Source organism: Limanda limanda, chromosome 11, assembly GCF_963576545.1.
Source record: "Limanda limanda chromosome 11, fLimLim1.1, whole genome shotgun sequence".
NCBI classification, from domain to species: Eukaryota; Metazoa; Chordata; class Actinopteri; order Pleuronectiformes; family Pleuronectidae; genus Limanda; species Limanda limanda.
Window position 1 is genome coordinate 2,335,907 of NC_083646.1, and position 26,541 is coordinate 2,362,447.

The 26,541-nt window shown below is 41.1% G+C and overlaps 2 protein-coding genes across 2 annotated transcripts; both read left to right on the top strand.

The window, feature by feature from the left end:
• The first annotated feature begins 520 nt into the window (after positions 1-520).
• On the top strand, positions 521-11,588 carry LOC133013499 (uncharacterized). Its single transcript, XM_061080454.1, has 12 exons — positions 521-1,092; positions 1,853-1,995; positions 3,665-3,840; positions 4,174-4,334; positions 7,398-7,538; positions 8,100-8,221; positions 9,001-9,169; positions 9,325-9,470; positions 10,051-10,175; positions 10,255-10,381; positions 10,808-10,941; positions 11,379-11,588. The coding sequence occupies exons 1-12, from the start codon at positions 677-679 to the stop codon at positions 11,502-11,504; spliced, it is 1,986 nt and encodes a 661-aa protein (XP_060936437.1). The 5' UTR covers positions 521-676; the 3' UTR covers positions 11,505-11,588.
• Positions 11,589-15,745: 4,157 nt separating this feature from the next.
• On the top strand, positions 15,746-25,967 carry LOC133013498 (uncharacterized). Its single transcript, XM_061080453.1, has 12 exons — positions 15,746-16,369; positions 17,503-17,642; positions 17,736-17,911; positions 18,255-18,415; positions 18,702-18,842; positions 19,532-19,653; positions 19,730-19,898; positions 20,589-20,734; positions 23,938-24,062; positions 24,148-24,274; positions 25,176-25,309; positions 25,759-25,967. Exons 1-12 carry the CDS (start codon positions 15,900-15,902, stop codon positions 25,882-25,884), a joined length of 2,037 nt encoding a protein of 678 aa, XP_060936436.1. The 5' UTR covers positions 15,746-15,899; the 3' UTR covers positions 25,885-25,967.
• Positions 25,968-26,541: the final 574 nt, after the last annotated feature.

Sequence of the window (26,541 nt, forward strand, 5' to 3'; positions counted from 1 at the left end):
AACTGAAGCTGAAGCACTTTAGACGAGTAGGGAAATAATTTCCCAAAGAGGTGAAACTTAAAACATCTGTATAGAATCCAGATGTGGAGGTGGAAGTATCCAGAATCAGATCCCTCAGTAAAAATACTTCATAACAAGTAAAGATCCAGCTTCAAATAACCAGCTTCAAACGTTGCACTTATAAAGCTATTCATTTTATTTGATTGATGCACTTGTCTTAATTCTTTGAGGTTGTTTTCACGTCACTTTATTTAGCAATTGATTTTATTTTATTTAAATTCTTGTACTTTTCCGAATGTTTTTGTTTTTATTGCTCAGCAGTGGGTTAACTCTGGTTGTTTAAAATGTGCTTCATAAATCAACTTCTGTTATTATTATAATAATTATTATTATTATAATTAAAGTAGTAGTAGTAGTAGTAGTAGTAGTAGTAGTAGTAGTATTATACTATTATAGTAAGTTAAAACCTAAGGTTTGCTGTTTGTCCCCCCGCAGCCGCCGTACTCAGCAGCAGGTCCTGCCCTCGCATCAGATGAGGAAGAGGAAGATTCAGGAAGTTGTTTAAGAAGCTGCGACATTTGCGATAAATATGTTTTAAAGATAATCAAGTTTTAAAACAAATGCAGGGAGTTGTGTGGTCGTGGTGAGTTCAGGGCCCCGCGCTGTGCGCAGGATCATGTCCGCGGTGCGTTCAGGCTCCGCGCTGCTGAGCCTCCTCCTTGTTGTGACAGCTCATGTGACCGGGGTTCATGCGGGGACACCGAGGCAGAAGATCAGCCTGGCCGAGGCTGATCGTCTGCCTCGGTGCTCCGGCGGGCCCGAGCCGGGGGACCTCGCCGCCGCGTTCAGGGTCCCGACTCTGGGCGGAGAGTTCTCCTTCCAGCCCGGAGCGGTGCAGGGGAGCCTGGTGATCCACGCCTTCACCAACCGGTCCGGGTTCCTGGAGAGTCTGTGGAGCTCCGAGTCCTCGCTGCTCAGCCTGGTGCGGGAGCTGCCGGCCCGGGCCCAGGTCCTGTTCCTGTCCCTGGACGAGTCCTCCGTGTCCGATGCTCTGTGGATGAGGGAGCAGCTGCAGCGGGCCGCCGGCGACAGGTGACCCGGGGGAGGAGAGCCGAGCCGGGGGAGAAACAAGCTGCTGCTCCGCATCCCTGTAGACCTCATGGAGTATTTAAGATTATATTATAAAGTATACTCCAATACTACAGTGTAAAAATACTCTATTAGGATACATCTCTATAAGCCTCATGGAGTATTTAAGATTATATTATAAAGTATACTCCAATACTACAGTCTAAAAATACTCTATTAGGATACATCTCTATAGACCTCATGGAGTATTTAAGATTATATTATAAAGTATACTCCAAAACTAAAGTCTAAAAATACTTTATTAAGTTACAGCTGATTCCAAGATGATCAGATGTAACATTTGAAAAAGTACAAAATCATGATCAATATCTAAATATATATAATAAATAAAATAATCTATGTTACAAAACTACACACACACACATAAACATGTGTATTTATATATATGTGTATATACAGTATATGTGTGTATAGGTACAGGAGCATATGTTCTTTATGTAGTACTGGGTGATCTCGTGAAACAAATCTAGTTGATATTGATTATTATCGCAATAAATGTATCACAGTTATTGTTATTCCTTCAGCTTTATTGACCAGTGGAAGTATTTAAGATAATATTCTAAAGTATATTGTACTTCTGCCTTACAAAAAGTACCAAAAAGGTTTTAAACTCATGGCTGTGCAGCATCTTCTTGTGAGTGTGGATATGAAACATGAACAGAATCCTCTCCTCTCCTCTTGTATCTCCTGCTGGTGTCTGCAGTCACAAGGAGGTTCTGTCCAGACTTCACTTCTCTCCAGTGCCGGTCTTCGCTCTGGGGAACTGGATCCCTAAGGTGCTGTACTACTGGAGCTGCACGGCTGCACCCAACTGTGGCCTCTCCCAGGCCGTGTTCACCTCCGAGGGTAAGAACACTGAAATGAGCTGAGGTCTGTAGCTTCCTGTTCTCTGACTCGCTTGTTGAGCAGAGACAAAGACGGTCGGGCAGATACACTCCTGATCAAAATCTTAAGACGAGTTAAAAAATTGCATGAATTTGCATTTTGCACTGTTGGATCTTAGGAAGGTTCTAAGTAGAGCTTCAAAAAGCTAAATGCAAAAAGAAGAATTGGGAACAAGAGACCAAAAGTTGAGCGCAAGCAATTTATTGAAATCAACAATTTAACTGAAGTAGGCTGTTCATCAGCTGATCAAAAGTTTAAGACCACAGCTCAAAAAAAAACAAAACCCTCCTAAAACAGAAATTAAAGTGTCAAAAACGGACTCAGTAATGAGTAGCTCCACCATTATTGTTGATCACTTCAAAAATTCGTTTTGGGCATGCTTGATGCAAGTGTTTCCAAAAGGCTAGTGCGAATGTTGCGCCAAGTGGTGAAGATGGCTTCACGAAGGGCATCCACTGTCTGGAACTGAATTCCATTTTTGTAAACTTCCCTTGCCATCCATCCCCAAATGTTCTCAATTGGATTAAGATCAGGGGAACACGCAGGATGGTCCAAAAGAGTGATGTTATTCTCCTGGAAAAAAGTCTTGGTCAGACGGGCATTGTGAATTGGAGCGTTGTCCTGCTGAGGAACCCAGTGGTTACCACACAGACGAGGGCCCTCAGTCATGAGGGACGCCCGCTGCAACATCTCCACACAGCCAGCTGCTGTTTGACGCTCCTGCACAACCTGGAGCTCCATTGTTCCATTGAAGGAAAAAGCACCCCAGATCATGATGGCGCCCCCTCCACTGTGCCGCGTAGAAAACATCTCAGGTGGCATCTCCTTGTCATGCCAGTAACGTTGGAAGCCATCAGGAACCTCAAGGTTACAGTTTTTCTGGTCAGAGAATAAAACTTTCTTCCACCTTTGAATGTCCCATGTTTGGTGCTCCCTTGCAAAGTCTAAACGGGCAATTTTGTGGCTTTGAAGGAGACGTGGCCTTTGAAGACGTTTCTTGTTTTTGAAGCCCTTCCTTCGCAGATGCCGTCTGATGGTTATTGGGCTGCAGTCAGCACCAGTAATGGCCTTAATTTGGGACGAGGATCGTCCCGTGTCTTGACGGACAGCCTTTCGGGTCCTCCGGGTCAGCGCCGGTGAGATTTCTTTGGGTCTACCACTTGATTTTTTTGTTCCATAACCCTGAGGATCTTTTAAGAAATGCACAATGACTGTCTTACTGGGTCCAACCTCAGCAGCGATGGCACGTTGTGAGAGGCCTTGTTTATACAATCCTACCACGTTCAAAGACGGTGACCTTTTTTGCCTTTGCCATCAAGAGATCTTCACAGTGTGATTACTTGACAGGAAATGACATGGAATCCAAATTTTTGCACAGATTTTGGCTTTTAAAGGCTGTGGTCTTAAACTCTTGATCAGCTGATGAACAGCCTATTTGAGTTAAATTGTTGTTTTCAATAAATTGCCTGCTCACAACTTTTGGTCTCTTGTTCCCATTTCTTCTTTTTGCATTTTGAAGCTCTACTTAGAACCTTCCTAAGATCAGAACAGTGCAAAATGTAAATTCATGCAATTTTTTAACTGGTCTTAAGATTTTGATCAGGAGTGTATCTGTACTTTGATCTCACAGGGTGGAACATGCCAGTGATCATCAAGCGACTGAATGCCAGGTACGACTGGCTCTGGGCCCGCTGGGATAATGGGTCGTATCTGCTGACGGATGCAGGAGACGGATGTGATCCCTCCTCGGCTGTGGCCGGTGCCGTGGCCTGGGTGTCCGAGGGAAACTGCTCCTTCTTCACTAAGGTCTGTGACGAGTTTCTGCTTCTTGTACTTACAAGGTTCAGCTTAACTATATCAAGCAACCACTGTTTATTAAAGTTAAGTTTTTTTGTGTTAATTTAGTAAAACTTCCATATTATTATATAATTTTATCATAATTTTATGTAAAAACAAATTTTTACAAAAGGTTTTCTCTGGCAACTCCCATGCAAATTACAAATAAATGCTTTTTTCTTAACATTTAAAATGCTAAAACCAACAAACATTTGACATTTTAGCTGACTCTCATGTTTTAAAACACTTTGCCTGCACATGAATTCTTCACCATCAGACCTTCGTGGCTGTTTCTCCCTCCAGGTTCAGTCCATGGCCAAATCCAACGCCTCCGGAGTGCTGGTCTACGCCCTCCCTGGAAACCCGATCCAGGACATGAACTGTGTTAAGGATGAATGTGATTCGCCTCTGAACATCACAGCTGCCATGGTGCACCTGGAGCCGTCGGTGGCTCAGGCGCTCCGGTGAGAGCGGCTCACTGTCGGGATTAAATCCCCAGATGTTGATGCTTAACGTCCTTCTAATTAACTGTTCCTTTCTAAAAGGTTAAAGTTGTGATCCTCTCAAGTCTGAGTGAAAACTAGCATCTCTACTGATTTAAAGTCTCTTGAGACACTTAGTCTATTTATTTTTTAAATGATTTCATCTCAATTGTATTTTTTAAGGTAAATTAAGCGTTTGTCTGGTAATTATGACTCTTAATTTCAGAGGTGTCAAGTAACGAAGTACAAATACTTCGTTATCTTACTTAAGTAGAAATTTTGGGTATCTATACTTTACTGGAGTATTTATTTTTCAAACGACTTTTTACTTCTACTCCTTATATTTTCACGCAAATATCTGTACTTTCTACTCCTTACGTTTTTAAAATAGCCTCGTTACTCCGATTTAATTTTGGAACACAACCGCACCGGAGGGTTCAGAAAAAAGAGGAGAGCCAAGCCAGAGCTGCGCGCGGCGTAAAGGCTCAATTATGCTTCTACGTATCCGTTTCTCGGAGAGGGTTGCACGGAGAGTGGAGAGTCTTTTTGATTTTTACCTCTCCGACCACTGTACGTTGAAAACAATTCACCGCCAAACCCATAGGTGGCACAACGGAAGACGAGCTCAGAGAAGCCTACCCCATTTATGGGAAGAAGAAGTCCACGTGTCTCTGTTGACATGTTAGCTTGCCTCCCACACACTGAACCATGGCAACTAACAGAACTAAATAAAGTGACACCCAGCGTGTCAAGATGCTGATGTAATCGTTTCTTAGCGCAGCGGTTCCCCGGTCTTGTTTCCGAACTGTGTTGCTGATTCCACAGCTTGAATCTGCTTGAGGCTACACGGAGCTAGCTAGCTCCCCCCCAGCTTCCACACACAGACAGCAGGCACTCCCGACACTAACTACTACCCAGTGTTTGCTTCTAACCTGACGGTATTATAGAAACAGTGTCATGATAGAAGTGGAATTAAAGTCGTGACGGCGGGTTCTTGCACTGTTACCACCGCAGTTAGCATGGTGGCTAGCCCGCTAGCCTAGCCCGCTAGCGGCGTTTTGAAAGCTTGTTATAACCGTATGTGACCGTGCACACATGCCCTCAGTGCTCTAACGAGCCACCTTCAGCCGGACAACTCCGCTGGCTTAACACACACGTCACATTAATCGTAGAATCGTAGTTGTGTTTGGGTTAGCTGTCAAGCAGGACGTTTAAGGTCCGGAAATGTGAAATCCGGAAATGACGTCGTAGGGAAATTATGTCGTTCGCGGACCAATCACAGCCAAGGTCTGTCCGTGGGCTCTCCGACATAAACACGGACAGTTAGAAAAATCAGAGTTGTACGAAAAGCTCTCCGAGGCGCTCGGAGAGGGCGTTCCACGACGGATAGGGCGGTCTTATCTGTCCGTTTTAGAAAAGACGTAGAAGCATAAATTGGCCTTAAGCCACCGTCCTCGCAGCATCCGCCATGGCTCGTTACTTGAGCAACGGAGGTTGGCGCAGCACACCTCTACGCACGGCGCACCTCTCTCTCTCTCACTCTCTCTCTCTCTCTCTCTATCTCTCTCTCTCTCTCTCTCTCTCTCTCAACTCGGGTTCAAAATTTGTAAATTATACATTATATACATTATATTCATATTGTCGTTATAATTTATCAGTCAGTTGAGATAAATCTTGAGGAGAAACATTTTGGGTTGTTTTGTGTCTGTATAGGCCTACTATAAAAAGCACTTTGCATTTTAAATTTTTTGTACTTGTACTTTTACTTTTGATACTTAAGTACATTTCAACACCAGATACTTTTGATACTTGAGTACTTTTAATATGAGCTACTTTAAGACTTTTACTCAAGTCATTTTCTGACGGGTGACTACTTTTACCGAAGTCACTTTCAGGTAATATATCTGTACTTTTACTCAAGTATGGCTTTCAAGTACTTTATACACCACTGCAACCCACACACACTGACCCCTCGGCCCTGGGGCGCAGCACGAGACCCTAAGCACCAGAGTCGAATCAGGCTGAACCGGTAATAGTCCTTCCGCAGGTTCACCTACGGAAACCTTGGTACAACTTTTACTTCCTCTAGATCAGGGGTGTCCAAACTACGGCCAGCGGGCCCACTGCGGCCCGCCATCCATTTTTAATTGGCCCGCATCAAAAAATTAATAAATGATAATAAATATGACCCGCGATTATGGGAAATAATTGCAATCCCCAATCCATATCGCGTGTGGGGTTCAGCGGGTTTACCCGGAGACACAGTGGATGTACTGAAGTCCTTCCCAGCTGTGTGCCATGTATCACTTAAGTTTAATACTGCACTCCCTGCCTCAGCAGCCTGTGAAAGACTGTTTAGTGTTGCAGAACTCATCTTCAGGCCAGGAAGAGCAGGCATAGGCTCAAATAACTTTGAGAACCTGCTGCTTTTGCGGCTGAACAAAGCCAATTGGTAGTGTTGTAAATACAGGATTGAGTCCAAAGGTCTCAAGGTCTCTTCCAATATAGGTTATTGATAACATTCCACTGAAGTTTGACTTTTTGCATTATTACAATACTTATTGGCAACTAGTTATCATGTCTTCCGCTCCATGAAACGCATGTTAATGCTCAGTGGTACACATATAATACTCTAATGTATTTGCATTGTAATAAAATGTGATGATTTTCAATAGGCATATATGCAGCTGAAACAGGTAGCCTAGTGCATCCCACATTTTTCAACATAACATTTAATATAACATGATAGTCATAATGGTCTTTAGAAAACAGTTTTTTTAAAGGAGGAGGGGGGGTAGTGCACTATAGGCCCCTGAGACGCGGCTTAAGAGTTTGTCCTTAATGGAAAATGTTTTTCCCTTACATTACTTTTACTATTATACTTTAAGTAGTTTTGAAACCAGTACTTATACACTTTTACATAAGTAAAAAGCTTGAGTTGATACTTCAACTTCTACAAAAGTATTTTTAAACCCTAGTATCTATACTTCTCCTTGAGTAATGAATGTGAATACTTTTGACACCTCTGCTTAATTTGTCTTGTAGGTCTGGACAGAAGGTCAATGTGTCCTTCCAGATAACCCCATCTCCTAACTTCTTCATCGGTATTGACCAACAGGGGGCGCTGGCGGAGATGGGCTCGTTTCTTTACCCCACGTTCAGCTTCATCAACTGGCAGGCGCAGTGGTGAGAGCACGAAGATACACATCGATTTATTTAAATTCATTTTATCTGTCAAGGAGGAAAATAACACGAGCTGTTCAATGTCTCACTAACATTTAAATTAAATCAACTGCACATGAGTAAATGTTATTTCTTTATTCAGAAAATAGAATAATTTATTTCTAAAAGAAATATTTTTTGTTGTAGCTTTTATCATTTGGTTCATGGTGGGTTGTGAAGGACCAAATGAGGAAGACATGATATTCTGAGAACTGTCATTTCCTCAAATTAAAATACTGTAGGAACTTCAGATGCTGGAGGATTATTTCCTGAGGGGAAAGTCCAGGACCATCAAGATAGGAAACTAGGAAGTGTTTACAAAGATCAACATGAAGTTAGAAACTAGACAAAGACTCGTTAGATATCATTTCTTGAAAAAGGTTTAGTTTCCAAATCTTAAAATTTAGTTTTTAACTTTAAACACTGACACAAAGAGTAACAATAATCGTAATCCAAAACCCTCATACATATTTGTTTTTAAAAGTTTACACACATGTATGTGAAATGTATTTTTTCCCTCCACAGGTTTGACTTCTCTTCAGATCTTCAGGACAAACTTCAAACTCGGGCCGAGGTCGTTTCTGTCTTCGACAAAGTCCCGATGCAGGGAGACAAAGGAGCAGTGGCTGCAGTCGAGCTGCCGTCAGGTGACCTCAGCAGCAGAGTGTGTGTGTGTGTGTGTGTGTGTGTCTGTGTGTGTCTGATTGTGTGTGATATGGGGTTTTGAACCTTGTGTTTGTTGAAACGTGTTCTTTTATCCTTTTAGAGAAGTAGAGCCGAACTCGGTTTGCTCAATCAAGAATTTATTAAGAGACGATGAACAGGTTAAAGCAAAAGCAATGGGCTTCCAGTACATTAGGTGAATCAGAGCGCGATGAACATCCGGCGTCTGTCCATTTTATACAGTAGATCTTCGTTCCTCCTCCTCGGAAGTGCGCAGGCGTAATCCATCCTCCTGGCATTTGGTATACGGAAGTGAAAAGGAAGAAACTCCCAATGACGCTTTAGTTGCTAGGCAACCTGTTTACTTCATAAAAGTCCTTGAACCACAGATGCAATGTCGGCCAAAGGTGTTTACAATTGGAGAAAAGATTATTATGTTTCAGCTATATCAAAACAAACCTGACTGTGTAAACATTCGCATCTTCGAAACCCAAACAATGTCATACTGACTTTGCCCCAGAAGGGACAGTTCCTGGATCTCTGTGTGAGTTTATTGAATCTGAGGGAGTTACGCTTGAATATCAAAAAGTTAAGTATCAGAACAAGTAAAAAGATTCATTATTGGCACTAAATAGCAACAGTTATTAAAATCATTTGTATGAAGCATAATATCTAGCTAAAACTATTCCTATCTTTATTGTTAGAATTCCATCAGCCACAACCTATAGTTAAAAATTAGAAATCCCAACATGTTTCGCTGCAGGCTCGTTGGACTTTGACAAACTGGAGCTGGACGCGTCCCTGTCGTGTCCCGGCAGCAGGGACTCGTCCTGCGCTCACTGGGATCACACGGTGCAGCTGTTCGTCTGCTGCGATCACCTCGGGCCGTACTGCAACATGGAGCTGAGCCGCTGGATCACCGCCTTCCGCAGGTTCGATGCCCACGGAGATGTTACACTATTCTGTTTTAAGTCTGTGTTGGGTAACCTTAGACTCCACTCAGCCCTTATTCCACCCATTATTTAGAAATGACTGGATCCTGTTATTAAATCTGATGTGTATGAGTGTGTTTGTGTTGTTTTGACAGAGGAATCGGTCGCTGGCTCACAGATGTGTCTCCCCTCATCCCGCTGCTGGACAGCCACACATGCACCTTCACCATGAAGACGCCGCCGTGGGCGATGCCTTGGATCGTTTCCCTCAACCTGAGATTCAGTGTCAGCAATCACACAGGTTCGGATCCCGAGAGCGATTCATGATGTTTGTGGGTGAACAGGTTGTTTGGCTCATTTATAATTAGTCACTGAGGAAGCATCTCAGGTCCGTAGTCGTCACAGCTGAAAAAGTGCAGCTCAGTATTGCCTGTAACACTCTGGACACTGGAAAGTGGATCTGATGGTTGTTCTGTCGACACTCGGAGGAAACTTCCTGCTCTGATCTGAACTCTTCCTCTGTGAGGACGGAGAAATGCGACTGAACTAACGACACCTCAGAACATTTTCTGCCCATTTCTCTGTCACCGGAGGATTTTTCTTTAAAAGCAGGAAACAGGAATTTCTCTGCAGGAAGGAACAGTCGGTGAATAGTTACTGGAACTCGTCTGGAACAAGGACACTCTGACTGTGAATTTGATACTTAAACTAGACTATAAAAGTAATAATGTGTATGTGTAAAACTGTATTATTTCCGTATAGGGCTTTAACTACTGATTATTTTCATTATTGAATGAAAGGTTGATTATTCCTACGACAAATCAATCAATTAGTTTATCTAATGGTTGTCAAATATCATATTTGTCTCTTTGGTGACACAGATAACCACACGGAGAAGCTCCGCCCCTTCCGAGTGATGTCACTGTACGGCGGCGGGACCTTTGACAAAAACTACAACAAGCGATTCCAGCCAATCAAATTCCTGGTCCCCCCCTCAGCCATGAAGGTAACAGACCCATAAGTGACTGTTGAGCCCCCCCTCCTCTGTGGAGCGACTCAGCAGCCGTGTGTCCGTCTGTTCGCAGGTGGAGCTCTACGCCGTCATCACGGGTCACGGCAGCGACGACAACCGCTGCGGGGAATTCTGTGTGACCTCCCACCACTTCCTGATCAACGCTGCGTTCAACAACACGCGCATATTTGACTCTGCAGGCGAGTGACAGGTTCTGATCTCAGCTGCTTCTCCATCTCGTCACGTGATCAGTTTCTCTAACTGTCATTAATCTCTCGTTGACTTTTTCAATTCATCTTTTAGTCTCATGAAGTCGGAATATAGAGATAATTTTCTATCAAAAGTTCTTAGAGCCTGAGTTGATATCTTTAAATTCTGTGTTTTTCCAGCCAATTCTCTAAAACCAAAGATTTTTCATTTATAAACCTGTAAAACCGACATTTTCAGGAAATACTAATCTTTGAGAAGCTGGATCCTGATAATAATTGCTTGATAATTAACCTAAATGTTCAAATTGAGCTTTTATCATTTTCGATGGTCACTGAATCACAGATTAAATGTTAATTTCTCTGCACTGACTGTCGTTGTTTGACTTCTTTTTGTTATTCCTGTGGTGGAACCCCCAGGCTCTCCTCTGGGCTGCGCCATGCGAGTGACAGAGGGGGCGGTGCCAAACGAACACGGGACGTGGCTGTACGGGCGGGGGGGCTGGTGTGACGGGCTCCAGGTCAGCCCCTGGAGGGCGGACATCACCGAACAGGTCCGTCACCACAGTCACCTATAGTGCCACTCTCCACATGCTGGAAGTCAGACTGAAGTGAGAGTGAAGGAAGATCATTAGATTTAAGGAGCACTTCATCATTCAGTTATAGACCAGAGAGACTCTTGATGTAATCACCACGTGTTTCTCTCATGTGAAGCTGGTTCCTTGAGTGTGCAGCTTAGATCGACTGGAAACTAGAGATGTGAATCGGTGTTTGTGTCTTGAAATGTCTAGAAAATTTGGTCCAGACTTTCTCCTGGAGTTTGTCTTTCACATATAAAGATGCAGCAGTAGATTGTCCAGGTTGGACATTTGCGTTCCCACATGCAGCTCCTCAGGAAAGGGTCCAGACTTCAGTGCATGATTTTACGCAGCTTTAAATAACTATCGTTTAACTAATATCTAATCCTGTCTCTGTCTCTGTCCTCTCTCAGTTGGACTTGAGCGGATCTGAATCCAACACAGTCGTCTACTTTGGTCTGTTCGAGGAGAAGCATCCTAATCCCTCTAAGAATCCCGGATACATCATCATGTCGTCTTTTCTCATCTTCTACAAATGACGCCCGCCTCTTACTTGTTGTTCTGCCAGAACCAATGTGATACTGAATTCAAGTCCATGATTAAATTTCTATTTTTCTACTGCTTCAGTGTTTCCATTACACTTGCTCCTGTTTCATGAACGTGCACAGGAGGTAACGTCTGATGCAAAGTATCACCTCCCACACTCGACCTGCACCAGCGGCCATTTGCATTTCCCCTCAAGACGTGACCCTGAGGTCCAGGTGAAGACGTCTCCCTAAAGGCCAATTTATGCTTGTCCGTCTTTTCTAAAACGGACAGATAAGACCGCCCTATCCGTCGTGGAACGCCCTCTCCGAGCGCCTCGGAGAGCTTTTCGTGCACCTCTGATTTTTCTAACTGTCCATCTTTATGTCGGAGAGCCCACGGACAGCTCTTGGCTGTGATTGGTCCGCGAACGACATCATTTCCCTACGATGTCATTTCCGGATTTCACATTTCCGGACCTTAAACTTCCTGCTTGACAATAAACCCAAACACAACTACGATTCTACGATTAATGTGACGTGTGTGTTAAGCCAGCGGAGTTGTCCGGCTGACGGTGGCTCGTTAGAGCACTGACGGCATGTGTGCACAGTCACATACGGTTAAAACGAGCTTTCAAAACGGTGCTAGCGGGCTAGGCTAGCGGGCTAGCCACCATGCTAACTGCGGTGGTAACAGTGCAAAAACTTGCCGTCACGACTTTAATTCCACTTCTATCATGACACTGTTTCTATAATACCACCAGGTTAGAAGCAAACACTGGGTAGTAGTAGTTAGTGCCGGGAGTCCCTGCTGACTGTGTGTGGAAGCTGGGGGGAGCTAGCTCCGTCTAGCTTCCAGCTACACGGAGCTTTAAGCTGTGGAATCAGCAACACAGTTCGGAAACAAGACCGGGGAACCGCTGCGCTAAGAAACGATTACATCAGCATTTTGACCCGCTGGGTGTCACTTTATTTAGTTCTGTTAGTTGCCATGGTTCAGTGTGTGGGAGACAGAGGTAAACAGACACACGTGGACTTCTTCTTCCCAAATGGGGTAGGCTACTCTGAGCTCGTCTTCTGTTGCGCCACCTATGGGTTTGGCGATGAATTGTTTTCAACGTAGAGTCGTCGGAGAAGTAAAAATCAAAAAGACTCTCCGCTCTCCGTGCAACCCTCTCCGAGAAACGGATACGTAGAAGCATAATGGAGCCTTAAGGAACAGACCCTCGGAGCTGAAGATGCTCTGTTCTGAGAGCCGCCTCTTCTCACTAATCACACGTCATCATGTCCAACTTGAAACTCAGAGGTGAAGGAAGCGTTTCTCTGTGACTCATGTTAAGGCGTGTTTGTTTTATCCTATATAATGAGAGAAGCCGATCCAAGATTTTGGTTCAATCAAATGTTTTATTTAAAGATACAATGAAAAGTTATTCATAGCTATGGACAATTATCACAGCCTATGCTAATTAAGTTAGCAGTAGGAAGATGAAAATGGCCCCGAACAGAAGGGGTTTGGTATAGTTATAACAGTAGATTTGATGTGATTGGTTATGAATATTTGGAGGGGAGTCACCGCAAATCACTTTGGATCTCCCTTATTGGTCCAGCCGCAGTCCCACGCCTCTTGTCACCGAATCCAGGAAGTGACAGGGAGCAGCTCTCCGTCATGCACCTACGCTACTCTACCGGTTGCTAGGGCAACCCTATCTACCCTGACAGTCTGATGTTGTCTCGTAATTCAGCCTTGAGTAGAAAGTGTCTTGCTCTAGCCATCTCGACTGCACCAACTTAACCATAACAAAACTCTCTTCGACTCTCCTATCAGGACAGCTGTTAGACTGACCATCCTCGTGACGTACAAACATTCTTAGCAAATTCCAAATATTAAATATGATAAGCGAAAGGTTGAAAATAATGATTTGTATAAGGTTATGTTATTGACCCACTGCTCCTACCTCCCCTTCCGCCTTTATGAAAAGAGTCATTCATTATGGTTTGAGAAACTATTATTGTGTTATTGTGTGTCTGCTCCATCAAAACAATCTTGACTGTGAATGTGTAAACATTCGCATCCTCGAAACTAAACAATGTCATACTGACTTTGCCCCAGAAAGGACAGCTCCTTGAATTCTGTCTGATGTTGAATACAGCTAATGAAAATATGCTTTAATATCCAAGAAGTTAATTATGAGGACAACTAAAAGATACATTATTGGCACTAAACAGCAACGGTTATTAAATTAATTTGTATGTGCATTATATCTAGCTAAAACTACCTCTAGCTTTATTATTAAGAGTTCTTTCAGACACAACCTATAGTTAAAAGTTTGAAATTCCTAACACTCATCAGCTGGAGCTCCACCTCTTTCAAGCCTTCAATTATCAGGAAGTTTAAACAAAACTACAAAAAAACTTTATTTGCTTTCTTTATTTGTCATTTAATGACATTACACTTTATCAAAAAAATTAAGACATTAAGTAAAAAAAATACATTATTGAATCATACAAAATGGATACTCTTCCAAATAGAAATGTTAGTGGTTAAGAGTATTGTTTTTATTTTACACAACTAGTCAACACATTAACTTGTTCACACTATTAATACAAAAATCCGTCCGACAACAGGAGAAAAAACTATTTAACAGCTATAACTTGATCTTTGGCACATTTTGTTTAAAAGGAGACATATTCGACTCATATTTAGGTTCATGATCTTCATCAGTGTTATTACTTTAAAATGTTTAAATTCTCTAATGTTCAGAAAACATCACTTTCCTCAGACTCTTCGCTGCAGCTCCTCTTTTCAGCCTCTGTCTCTTTAAAGCCGAACTGACGAGCTGCATTTTCTGTCCCTTTAACGTTTAACACTTGAGCCTTTTTAACTTTACAGATGTTTTACATACACAACAAAAACCTTTACAACACACTAGAGCTGAACAGACCAGATGTGATCTATGTAACTTTTTAACCTGAAACAGCAGCTTCAATATTAGTTTGATGATTGAGTGAGTGTGAACATGGAGAAAGTTTCATCCTTCATTCCCTGAACGTCTGTTCTGTGTATCTCTGGTGAGTGGGTTCCATCTCCTGTGAGGAGAACTGACCGAGAGTCACAGATTCACAATCAGCTGCAGCGAGTTGAAGAGTGAAGCTGAACTGTGGATCAGTTAAAAAGACTCAGAAGTTATTAAAAAACAGAGTTTTTCGCCAATATTCTGCAGGAAACTTTTCAAATATGAAGAAAACAGAAAAGCCGGTGATCATGAGTGTTATCCACCATCACCGCATGTGGCTGTAGAGGGCGCTGTTGTTCAGTAAAAGTTACATAGTGTTACTTTAAGGTTTGAAAAGTTGCATAGTGTCGTTTTAAAACAAGTTTTCCAAAGGTTCAGCTGGAGTGGATGAAGTGGATCGATGCTCATCTCATTATCCAGTGACTCACAGGACTTCAATTATGTAATAATTAGTTTATGTCCCATGCATTAGGACCCCGGAATATTATACAGGAGTTTCTGAAGTACCAGGTTGGACAATGTGACGTTTTACCAGCTTTCTGCCAAGTTTTAATATTGTTGTTTGTCAACCACTTTAGACGAATAGGAATATAATTTCCCAAAGAGGTGAAACTTAAAACATCTGTGTAGAATCCAGATGTGGAGGTGGAAGTATCCAGAATCAGATCCAATCAGGAACATATTTTATAACAAGAAAAGCTCCTGCTTCAAATCACCAGCTTCAAACGTTGCACTTATAAAGCTATTCATTTTATTTTACTGATGCACTTGTCTTAATTATTTGAGGTTGTTTTCACGTCACTTTATTTAGCAATTCATTTTATTTGATTTAAATTATTGTACTTTTCCGAATGTTTTTGTTTTTAAGGTTCAGCAGTGGATCAACTCTGGTTGTTTAAAATGTGCTTAATAAATCAACTTCTATTTTTATTATTATTATTATTATTATTATTATTATTATTATTATTATTATTATTATTATTATTATTATTATTATTATTATTATTATTATGAGTAGTAGTAGTAGTAGTAGTAGTAGTAGTTGTAGTAGTAGTAGTAGTAGTGGTAGCAGTGTTAGTAGTAGTAGTAGTAGTATTATAGTAAATTAATACCTAATCTAGTGGCCGCTAACAACATAATCTGCAACCAACGAAAAATCCCTTTCTTGCGTTAAACCGCTTAGTGGGGGGTTTGCTGTTTGTCCCCCAGCAGCCGCCGTACTCCGCAGCAGGTCCTGCTCCCGCATCAGATGAGGAAGAGGAGGATTCAGGAAGTTGTTTAAGAAGCTATTGAAACATTTGAGATGAAGATGTTTTAAAGATAATCAAGTTTTAAAACAAATGCAGGGAGTTGTGTGGTCGTGGTGAGTTCAGGGCCCCGCGCTGTGCGCAGGATCATGTCCGCGGTGCGTTCAGGCTCCGCGCTGCTGAGCCTCCTCCTTGTTTTGACAGCTCATGTGACCGGGGATCATGCGGGGACAGCGAGGCAGAAGATCAGCCTGGCCGAGGCTGAGCACCAGCTCCCGGGCTCCAGGGACAACACGGTGCCGCTGGGGTGCAGACACCCCTCCGGTCCCCGTGGCTCCGCCGGGCCCGAGCCGGGGGACCTCGCTGCCGCGTTCAGGGTCCCGACTCTGGCCGGAGAGTTCTCCTTCCAGCCCGGAGCGGTGCAGGGGAGCCTGGTGATCCACGCCTTCACCAACCGGTCCGGGTTCCTGGAGAGTCTGTGGAGCTCCGAGTCCTCGCTGCTCAGCCTGGTGAGGGAGCTGCCGGCCCGGGCCCAGGTCCTGTTCCTGTCCCTGGACGAGTCCTCCGTGTCCGATGCTCTGTGGATGAGGGAGCAGCTGCAGCGGGCCGCCGGTGACAGGTGACCCGGGGGAGGAGAGCCGAGCCGGGGGAGAAACAAGCTGCTGCTCCGCATCCCCGTAGACCTCATGGAGTATTTAAGATTATAATATAAAGTATACTCCAATACTACAGTCTAAAAATACTCTATTAGGATACATCTCTATAGACCTCATGGAGTATAAGATTATATTATAAAGTATACTCCAACACCATAGTGTAAAAATACTCTATTAGGATACATCTCTATAGACCTCATGGAGTATTTAAGATTATATTATAAAGTATGCTCCAACACTACAGTGTAAAAATACTCTATTAGGATACATCTCTATAGACCTCATGGAGTATTTAAGATTATATAATAAAGTATACTACAACTCTACAGTGTAAAAATACTCTATCAGGATACATCTCTATAGACCTCATGGAGTATTTAAGATTATAATATAAAGTATACTACAACACCATAGTGTAAAAATACTCTATTAGGATACATCTCTATAGACCTCATTGAGTATTTAAGATTATATTATAAAGTATACTCCAACACCATAGTGTAAAAATACTCTATTAGGATACATCTCTATAGACCTCATGGAGTATTTAAGATTATATTATAAAGTATACTCCAACACTACAGTGTAAAAATACTCTATTAAGTTACAGCTGATTCCAAAATGATCAGATGTAACATTAGAAAAGTACAAAATCATGATATATATCTAAATATTTATATATATATATATAATACATTTATATAATCTATATTAAAAAACTACACACATAAACACACATGTATATATATATATATATATATATATATGTATATATATGTGTATATACAGTATATGTGTGTATAGTTACAAGAGCATATGTTTTTTTATGGTTGATCTCGTGTAACAAATCTAGATAATTTAATTTCAGTTGATATTGATTATTATCACGTCAAATGTATCACAGTTACTTCATTCCTTCGGCTTTATTGACAATTGCAAGTATTTAAGATAATATTCTAAAGTATATTGTATTTCTGCATTTCAAAAAGTACCAAAAAAGGTTTTAAACTCATTTCCGTGCAGCATCTTCTTGTGAGTGTCGATATGAAACGTGAACAGAATCCTCTCCTCTTGTATCTCCTGCTGGTGTCCACAGTCACAAGGAGGTTCTGTCCAGACTTCACTTCTCTCCAGTGCCGGTCTTTGCTCTGGGGAACTGGATCCCTAAGGTGCTGTACTACTGGGGCTGCACGGGTCACAACTGTGGCCTCTCCCAGGCCGTGTTCACCTCCGAGGGTAAGAACGCCGACTGTAGCTTCCTGTTCTCTGACTCGCTTGTTGAACAGAGACAAAGACGTTCGGGCAGATATCTGTACTTTGATCTCACAGGGTGGAACATGCCAGTGATCATCAAGCGACTGAACGCCAGGTACGACTGGCTCCCGGCCCGCTGGGGTCAGGGGTCGTATCTGCTGACGGATGCAGGAGACGGATGTGATCCCTCCTCATCTGTGGCCGGTGCTGTGGCCTGGGTGTCCGAGGGAAACTGCTCCTTCTTCACTAAGGTCTGTGACGGGTTTCTGATTCTTGTTCAGACGCTGACTTACAAGGTTCAGCAAAATAATATCCAGCAACCACTGTTCTATATTATTATATCATTTTATATACAAAGAGAGCAACAAATAATCATTTTTTATTAGTGATTAATCTACAATTTTCTAAATCAATTTATTTTTCAATATAATGTTGATCAAATCCTAACATTTAAGAAGCTGAAACCAACAAACATTTGACATTTTTGCTTAAAAAATGACTAAAACTATAAAATTGACGACCCTTATGTTTTAAACACTTTGCCTGCACATGAATTCTTCACCATCACACCTTCGTGGCTGTTTCTCCCTCCAGGTTCAGTCCATGGCCAAATCCAACGCCTCCGGAGTGCTGGTCTACGCCCTCCCTGGAAACCCGATCCAGGACATGAACTGTGTTAAGGATGAATGTGATTCTCCTCTGAACATCACAGCTGCCATGGTGCACCTGGAGCCGTCGGTGGCTCAGGCGCTCCGGTGAGAGCGGCTCACTGTCGGGATTAAACCCCCAGATGTTGATGCTTAACGTAGATTAACTGTTCCTTTCTAAAAGGTTAAAGTAGAGATTCTCTCAAGTCTGAGTGAAAACTAGCATCTCTACCGATTTAAAGTCTCTTGAGACACTTTGTCTGTTTTCTTCTTTAATGATTTTGTTTGTTTGGTAGTTATGACCATAGATATCATATATAAACACCTTATAACTTATATACCTTATACACGCCTTATATATGTCTATGGTTATGACTCTTAATGTGTCTTGTAGGTTTGGACAGAAGGTCAGTGTGTCCTTCCAGACGACCCCATCTCCTAACTTCTTCATCAGTATTGACCAACAGGGGGCGCTGGCGGAGATGGGCTGGTTTCTTTACCCCACCTTCAGCTTCATCAACTGGCAGGCGCAGTGGTGAGAACACGAAGATATACATCCATTTATCTGAATTCATTTTATAGGAGAAAATAATTAGGAAAATTACATGAGCTGTTCGGTGTCTCACTTACATTTAAATTAAATTAACTGCACACGAGTAGTTGTTATTTCTTTATTCAGAAGTATTCAGGAATATATATTCTCTATTAAAAATAGAATAATGTATTTCAAAAAAAAATATTTAGTTGTGCAGTGTAGCAGCTTTTATCATTTGGGTCATGGTGGGTTGTGAAAGACCAAATGATGAAGACATGATATTTTGGGAACTGTGGTTTCCTCAAATTAAAATATTGTTGTTTTCTTGTTCTCTGCCTTCATGGAGACAATCTCTAAAAATTTACTTGACTGATCAGAGGAACTTCAGATGCTGAAGGGTTATTTCCTGAGGGGAAAGTCCAGGACTATCAAGATAGGAAACTAGGAAGTGTTTATGAAGATCAACATAAAGTTAGAAACTAGACAAAGACTCGTTAGATATCATTTCTTGAAAAAGGTTTAGTTTCCAAATCTTAAAATTTAGTTTTTAACTTCAAACACTGACACAAAGAGTAACAATAATCCTAATAAGCATCCTGATTATTTGAACGATGCACAAAACCATCATACAAATTTGTTTTTAAAACTTTACATGCATGTATGTGAAATGTATTTGTTCCCCTCCACAGGTTTGACTTCTCTTCAGATCTTCAGGACAAACTTCAAACTCCGGCCGAGGTCGTTTCTGTCTTCGACAAAGTCCAGATGCAGGGAGACAAAGGAGCGGTGGCTGCAGTCGAGCTGCCGTCAGGTGACCTCAGCAGCAGAGTGTGTGTGTGTGTGTGTGTGTGTGTGATATGGGTTTTGAACGTTGTGTTTCTCTGCAGGCTCGTTGGACTTTGACAAACTGGAGCTGGACGCGTCCCTGTCGTGTCCCGGCAGCAGGGACTCGTCCTGCGCTCACTGGGATCACACGGTGCAGCTGTTCGTCTGCTGCGATCACCTCGGCCCGTACTGCAACATGGAGCTGAGCCGCTGGATCACCGCCTTCCGCAGGTTCGATGCCCACCTAGATGTAACACTGAGCTATTTTTTAAAACATATTTATTGGTTTATACCGGGGGGGGTATATGGGGGGAGCAACATCACCCCAGAGCATGTTGACCAGCTCTTGTTTTTGCACAAGAATCTAAACATACCCAAGCACTAGCTTTGCATCGCCTACATGCAAACAACAATAGTCTACTTTTTGTTTATTTCAAAGTTTATATTTAAGTAAACTTTTATTCATTCTATTTAATTTACCTTTTATTTATTGTTTAAAAGTAGCCTAGGTGGCTTACATTTCTTAATCTGTCAGTTTGTGTGCAGTTGACAGGGGCTTTACAATGATAGGGAACATTTTTATTTATTTTCTCTACTGGCTGCCCGGCAGTCATTAAGTTAATGTTAATATTTGAAATAAAACTGGTAAAGCTCTAAGTGAATTTGACTGTGTTGTATTTGAAGGAATGATTCAACATTTTTCCATGGTCCAGTATTTAAAAAAAAAATAACCAAAAGAAATCCCAGGAAATCGTAATATCAAATCGCAATACTTACAGAATCGCAATACATATCGTATCGCCACCTAAGTATCGTGATAGTATCGTATCGGGAGGTCCCTGCCGATTCCCGTCCCTAGAAATGACTGGATCCTGATATTCTAATCTGATGTATATGAGTGTGTTTGTGTTGTTTTGACAGAGGAATCGGTCGCTGGCTCACAGATGTGTCTCCGCTCATCCCGCTGCTGGACAGCCACACGTGCACCTTCACCATGAAGACGGTGCCGTGGGCGATGCCTTGGATCGTTTCCCTCAACCTGAGATTCAGCGCCAGCAATCACACAGGTTCGGATCCTGAGAGCGATTCACGATGTTTGTGGGTGAACAGGTTGTTTAGTTTATTTATAACGAGGAAGCATCTCCAGTCTTTCTTTAAAAGCAGGAAGCAGGAATTTCTCTGCAGGAAGGAACAGATGTGAATAGTTACTGGAACTCGTCTGGAACAAGGACACTCGGAAACAAATACAAAACAAAACAAACAAACATGGCTTAAATAAAAATAAAAAACTGTGAGTTTGATATGTGTTAATATAAACCATATTGATATTATATATCATTTTATACAATAATATTGTCTTTTGCACACTCTGTCTACATATTCTTACACTCATAGTATATTATATTATCTATTGTATAGTCAAATACTTATATTTATACCTCCACTATATATCATATATTATATCATACTCTCTGTATATTCTTTGTATATATAAGTCTATATACACATATGTGTATATAGACTTATATGAATATGTGTACATGTTATAATTATTATTATTATTAGGGCCCGAGCACAGACATCAAAGGTGTCTGGTGAGACCCTATTGAAATTGTAATGATTATTATTATTATTATTATTCAGGCAAATGAATTGGCTTTTTGAGGGCTTTAACATGCTCAACTTCTTACCAAAATTTGCAGAAAGTTAGAAAGTGGTGAAAATTTACGTATTCTGAAGGAATTTTCAATGGGCGTCGCAAAATGGCTCAACGGTGCCCCCCGAGACAGCCCGAGACCCCCGGAAGGTGTTCCCATTGACCTATCTTCACAAAAATCGATATACAGGTGTATCATGACCAGACAAACAAAAAAGTCTCTTGGTGCAATTGGAAAAACACAACAGGAAGCCTGCTATTTTGCATTTAGTGGCCATTTTGGCCATATTCCACATTTTTTCTTTGATACACTTGTACCAGGGTTTTCATCGGATCAACTTCAAATTGAGATGAGTGTCATCACAACAAGATGGAGATAAAAACTGACTGACGGATTTTTTTTTAATCACACGGTGTGACCGTGGCGTGGCGTCAAAGTTTGATTACACGCCATTAAAACACGATGTTCTGTAACGCGGACATACATGGACCATGAATCCTTTGATTTCAGTCTTCCTAGATCAAAGGAAACTTTATGTTTTGCAAAGGTTACGTCTCTCTCTCTCAGAACTGGTTATTTTAGTTTTTTCAGACAAAAAGCATGCAACGCTTCAAAATGGATGTGCTCGGGCCCACCCAGTGCTGCTTTGCAGCCCTAAAAATTTTATATTATTCTTGTTACAAGTTGAATCACATTTGATACTGCTCCTGTATATATTTATTTTATATATATATTTTTTAGATATATACATTTTATTTTCTATTTAAACATTTTTATTTTTATTATTATTATTATTATTATTATTATTATTATTATTATTATTATTATTATTATTATTATTATTATTATTATTCAGGCAAATGAATTGGCTTTTTGAGGGCTTTAACATGCTCAACTTCTTACCAAAATTTGCAGAAAGTTAGAAAGTGGTGAAAATTTACGTATTCTGAAGGAATTTTCAATGGGCGTCGCAAAATGGCTCAACGGTGCCCCCCGAGACCCCCCGAGACCCCCGGAAGGTGTTCCCATTGACCTATCTTCACAAAAATCGATATTTATTATTATTATTATTATTATTATTATTATTATTATTATTATTCAGGCAAATGAAATGGCTTTTTGAGGGCTTTTTATTATTATTATTATTATTCAGGCAAATGAAATGGCTTTTTGAGGGCTTTAACATGCTCAACTTCTTACCAAAATTTGCAGAAAGTTAGAAAGTGGTGAAAATTTACATATTCTGAAGGAATTTTCAATGGGCGTCGCAAAATGGCTCAACGGTGCCCCCCGAGACCCCCCGAGACCCCCAGAAGGTGTTCCCATTGACCTATCTTCACAAAAATCGATATACAGGTGTATCATGACCAGACAAACAAAAAAGTCTCTTGGTGCAATTGGAAAAACACAACAGGAAGCCTGCTATTTTGCATTTAGTGGCCATTTTGGCCATATTCCACATTTTTTCTTTGATACACTTGTACCAGGGTTTTCATCGGATCAACTTCAAATTGAGATGAGTGTCATCACAACAAGATGGAGATAAAAACTGACTGACAGATTTTTTTTTAATTATTATTATTATTATTATTATTATTCAGGCAAATGAAATGGCTTTTTGAGGGCTTTAACATGCTCAACTTCTTACCAAAATTTGCAGTTATTTATTATTATTATTCATTATTATTATTATTATTATTCAGGCAAATGAATTGGCTTTTTGAGGGCTTTAATTATTATTATTAATATTATTCAGGCAAATGAATTGGCTTTTTGAGGGCTTTAATTATTATTATTATTCAGGCAAATTAATTGGCTTTTTGAGGGCTTTAACATGCTCAACTTCTTACCAAAATTTGCAGAAAGTTAGAAAGTGGTGAAAATTTACGTATTCTGAAGGAATTTTCAATGGGCGTCGCAAAATGGCTCAACGGTGCCCCTCGAGACAGCCCGAGACCCCCGGAAGGTGTTCCCATTGACCGATCTTCACAAAAATCAATACACAGGTGTATTTATTATTATTATTATTATTACTATTATTATTATATATACTGTTGCTGCCATTATTACTATATACTGCTATTATATTGGTATAATTACTATCATATATAAATATATATATATATATATATAAATATATATTATGTTATATATTATGCTATATATACTGTACTATTTTAATATACTGTCTAACAATAACATTACCATCATATCATCAGTACTATTACCATCATCTTGCCACTGCACCTTATCTACCTATTTATCTTGTGTTTCTGTTTTTATTCTTTCTACCTCAATATTTTTTATGTTATTCTATTGTATTGTATTTTATTGTATTCAAATATACCGGCTGCTATGACGACTTAATTTCCCTTCGGGGATGAATAAAGTAATCTATCTATCTATCTATCTATCTATCTAAACTAGACTTTTAAAGTAAAATGTTAGAAATCAATATTTATATTTGTATAAAACTGTATTATTTCCGTATAGGGCTTTAACTACTGATTATTTTCATTATTGAATGAATGGTTGATTATTCCCACGAGCAATTAATCAATGAGTTTATCTAATGGTTGTCAAATATCATATTTGTCTCTTTGGTGACACAGATAACCACACGGAGAAGCTCCGCCCCTTCCGAGTGATGTCACTGTACAGCGGCGGGACCTTTGACAAAAACTACAACAAGCGATTCCAGCCAATCAAATTCCACGTCCCCCCCTCAGCCATGAAGGTAACAGACCCATAAGTGACTGTTGAGTGCCCACCCCCCCTCCTCTGTGGAGCGACTCAGCAGCCGTGTGTCCGTCTGTTCGCAGGTGGAGCTCTACGCCGTCATCACGGGTCACGGCAGCGACGAGAACGGCTGCGGAGAATTCTGTGTGACCTCCCACCACTTCCTGATCAACGCTGCGTTCAACAACACTCGTATATTTGACTCTGCAGGCGAGTGACAGGTTCTGATCTCAGCTGCTTCTCCATCTCATCACTTGATCAGTTTCTCTAACTGTCATTAATCAATCAAATCAATCAATCAAATTTTATTTGTATAGTCCATATTCACAAATCACAATTCGTCTCATAGGGCTTTAACATGGTGTGACATCCTCTGTTCTTAACCCTCAACAAGAGTCAGGACAAACTACAAAAAAAAAACCTGTTAACAGGTAAAAATATGTAGAAACCTCAGAGAGACACACGTGAGGATCCGTCTCCCAGGACGGACACAAGTGCAATAGATGTCAAGTGTAGGAAAACATCATCAAGACCGGTCAGAGGCCACTTTAGTCCACAGTCATTAATCTCTTGTTTACTTTTTCAATTCATCTTTTAGTATCTTGAAGTCGGAAAATAGTGATTATTTTATATCAGAAGTTCTTAGAGCCTGAGTTGATTGTCTTTAAATTCTGTGTTTTTCCAGCCAATTCTCTAAAACCAAAGATTTTCCATTTATAAACCTGTAAAACAGAAATTTTCAGGAAATACTAATCTTTGAGAAGCTGGATCCTGCAAATATTTGATTGATAATTAACCTAAATGTTCAAATTATGCTTGTATCATTTTTCCTGGTCACTGAATCACAGATTAAATGTCCATTTCGTTTGACTTCTTTTGTTATTCCTGTGGTGGAACCGTAATACACACACCGTTTAATATTTATCCCTGCACTTCTTTTCTTAGACTGTCGCACTGTTTGTATTTTGTATTGTTTTTTTCACTGTTTGTATTGTATTGTTTTGTTTTGTGATGTGTATTCTGTGTAAGCTCACTGAGAGCCACTTTACCGAGTCAAATTACCTGTTTGTGCAAACTTACTTGGCCAATAAACCTGATTCTGAACCCCCAGGCTCTCCTCTGGGCTGCGCCATGCGGGTGACAGAGGGGGCGGTGCCAAACGAACACGGGACGTGGCTGTACGGGCGGGGGGGCTGGTGTGACGGGCTCCAGGTCAGCCCCTGGAGGGCGGACATCACCGAACAGGTCTGTCACCACAGTCACCTAGTGCCACTCTACACATGGAAGTCAGACTGAAGTGAGAGTGAAGGAAGATCATTAGAATTAAGGAGCACTTCATTATTCAGTTATAGACCAGAGAGACTCTTGATGTAATCACCACGTGTTTCTCTCATGTGAAGCTCGTTTCTTGAGTGAGCAGCTTAGATCGACTGGAAACCAGAAGTGTGAATGGGTGTTTGTGTCTTTATGACCAGTTTGAGACATGAACTCAGAAAAATGTCTTGAGAATTTGGTCCAGACTTTCTCCGGAGTTTGTTTTCACATATAAAGAAGCAGCAGGAGATTATCCAGGTTGGACAGTTGAGTTACCACATGCAGCCCAACTTCAGTGCATGTTATTACGCAGCTTTAAATAACTATTATTTAACTAATAACTAATATCTAATCCTGTGTCTGTCTGTGTTCTCTCTCAGTTGGACTTGAGCGGATCTGAATCCAACACAGTCGTCTACTTCGGTCTGTTCGAGGGGCAGGATCCGAATCCATCTCAGAAACCCGGATACATCATCATGTCGTCTTTTCTCGTCTTCTACAAATGACGCCGGCTTCCTACTTGCTGTTTCTGCCAAAACCAATGTGATACTGAATTCAAGTCCAAGATTAAATTTCTATTTTTCTACTGCTTCAGCGTTTCCATTCCACCTGCTCCTGTTTCATGAACGTGAACAGGAGGTAACGTCTGATTAGGGTTGCAAAGGGGCGGAAACTTTCCAGAAACTTTTCATGGGAAGTTTGGCTCGGGAATTTTGGGAAGCAGGGCTATTGAGGCCTGCTGTAGTGTGCAGGACTAGTCAGGTAAGTTTCCATGATATTACTGGGGAAAATATATTAGCATGCTGATTGAGGATTGTTCATCTGTTCATCTAGCCTATTTCCATTCATTTATCCATCAATTTCATCAAACTTTTTTCTCATCTTATTCTACAGAACAATGCCACGTGCACTCTCTCATGTGTGGAGACATTTCACCCCATCCAATGTAGAAGGAAAGGCTGTGTACATTTGCAAATACTGTGCAAAGACCTATGTTAAGAATGGCACAACGATGCAGAAGCATATAGTCAAGTGCCCAAAGTTTCCTCAGGGCTCAAATCAACCTATGACACAACAAAATGTTTATATTTATGTCTGTATATGAGAAGGTAAACACAGTTAGTATAAATTACCCACAACATTTCCCGTTTATTCCCGTTAAT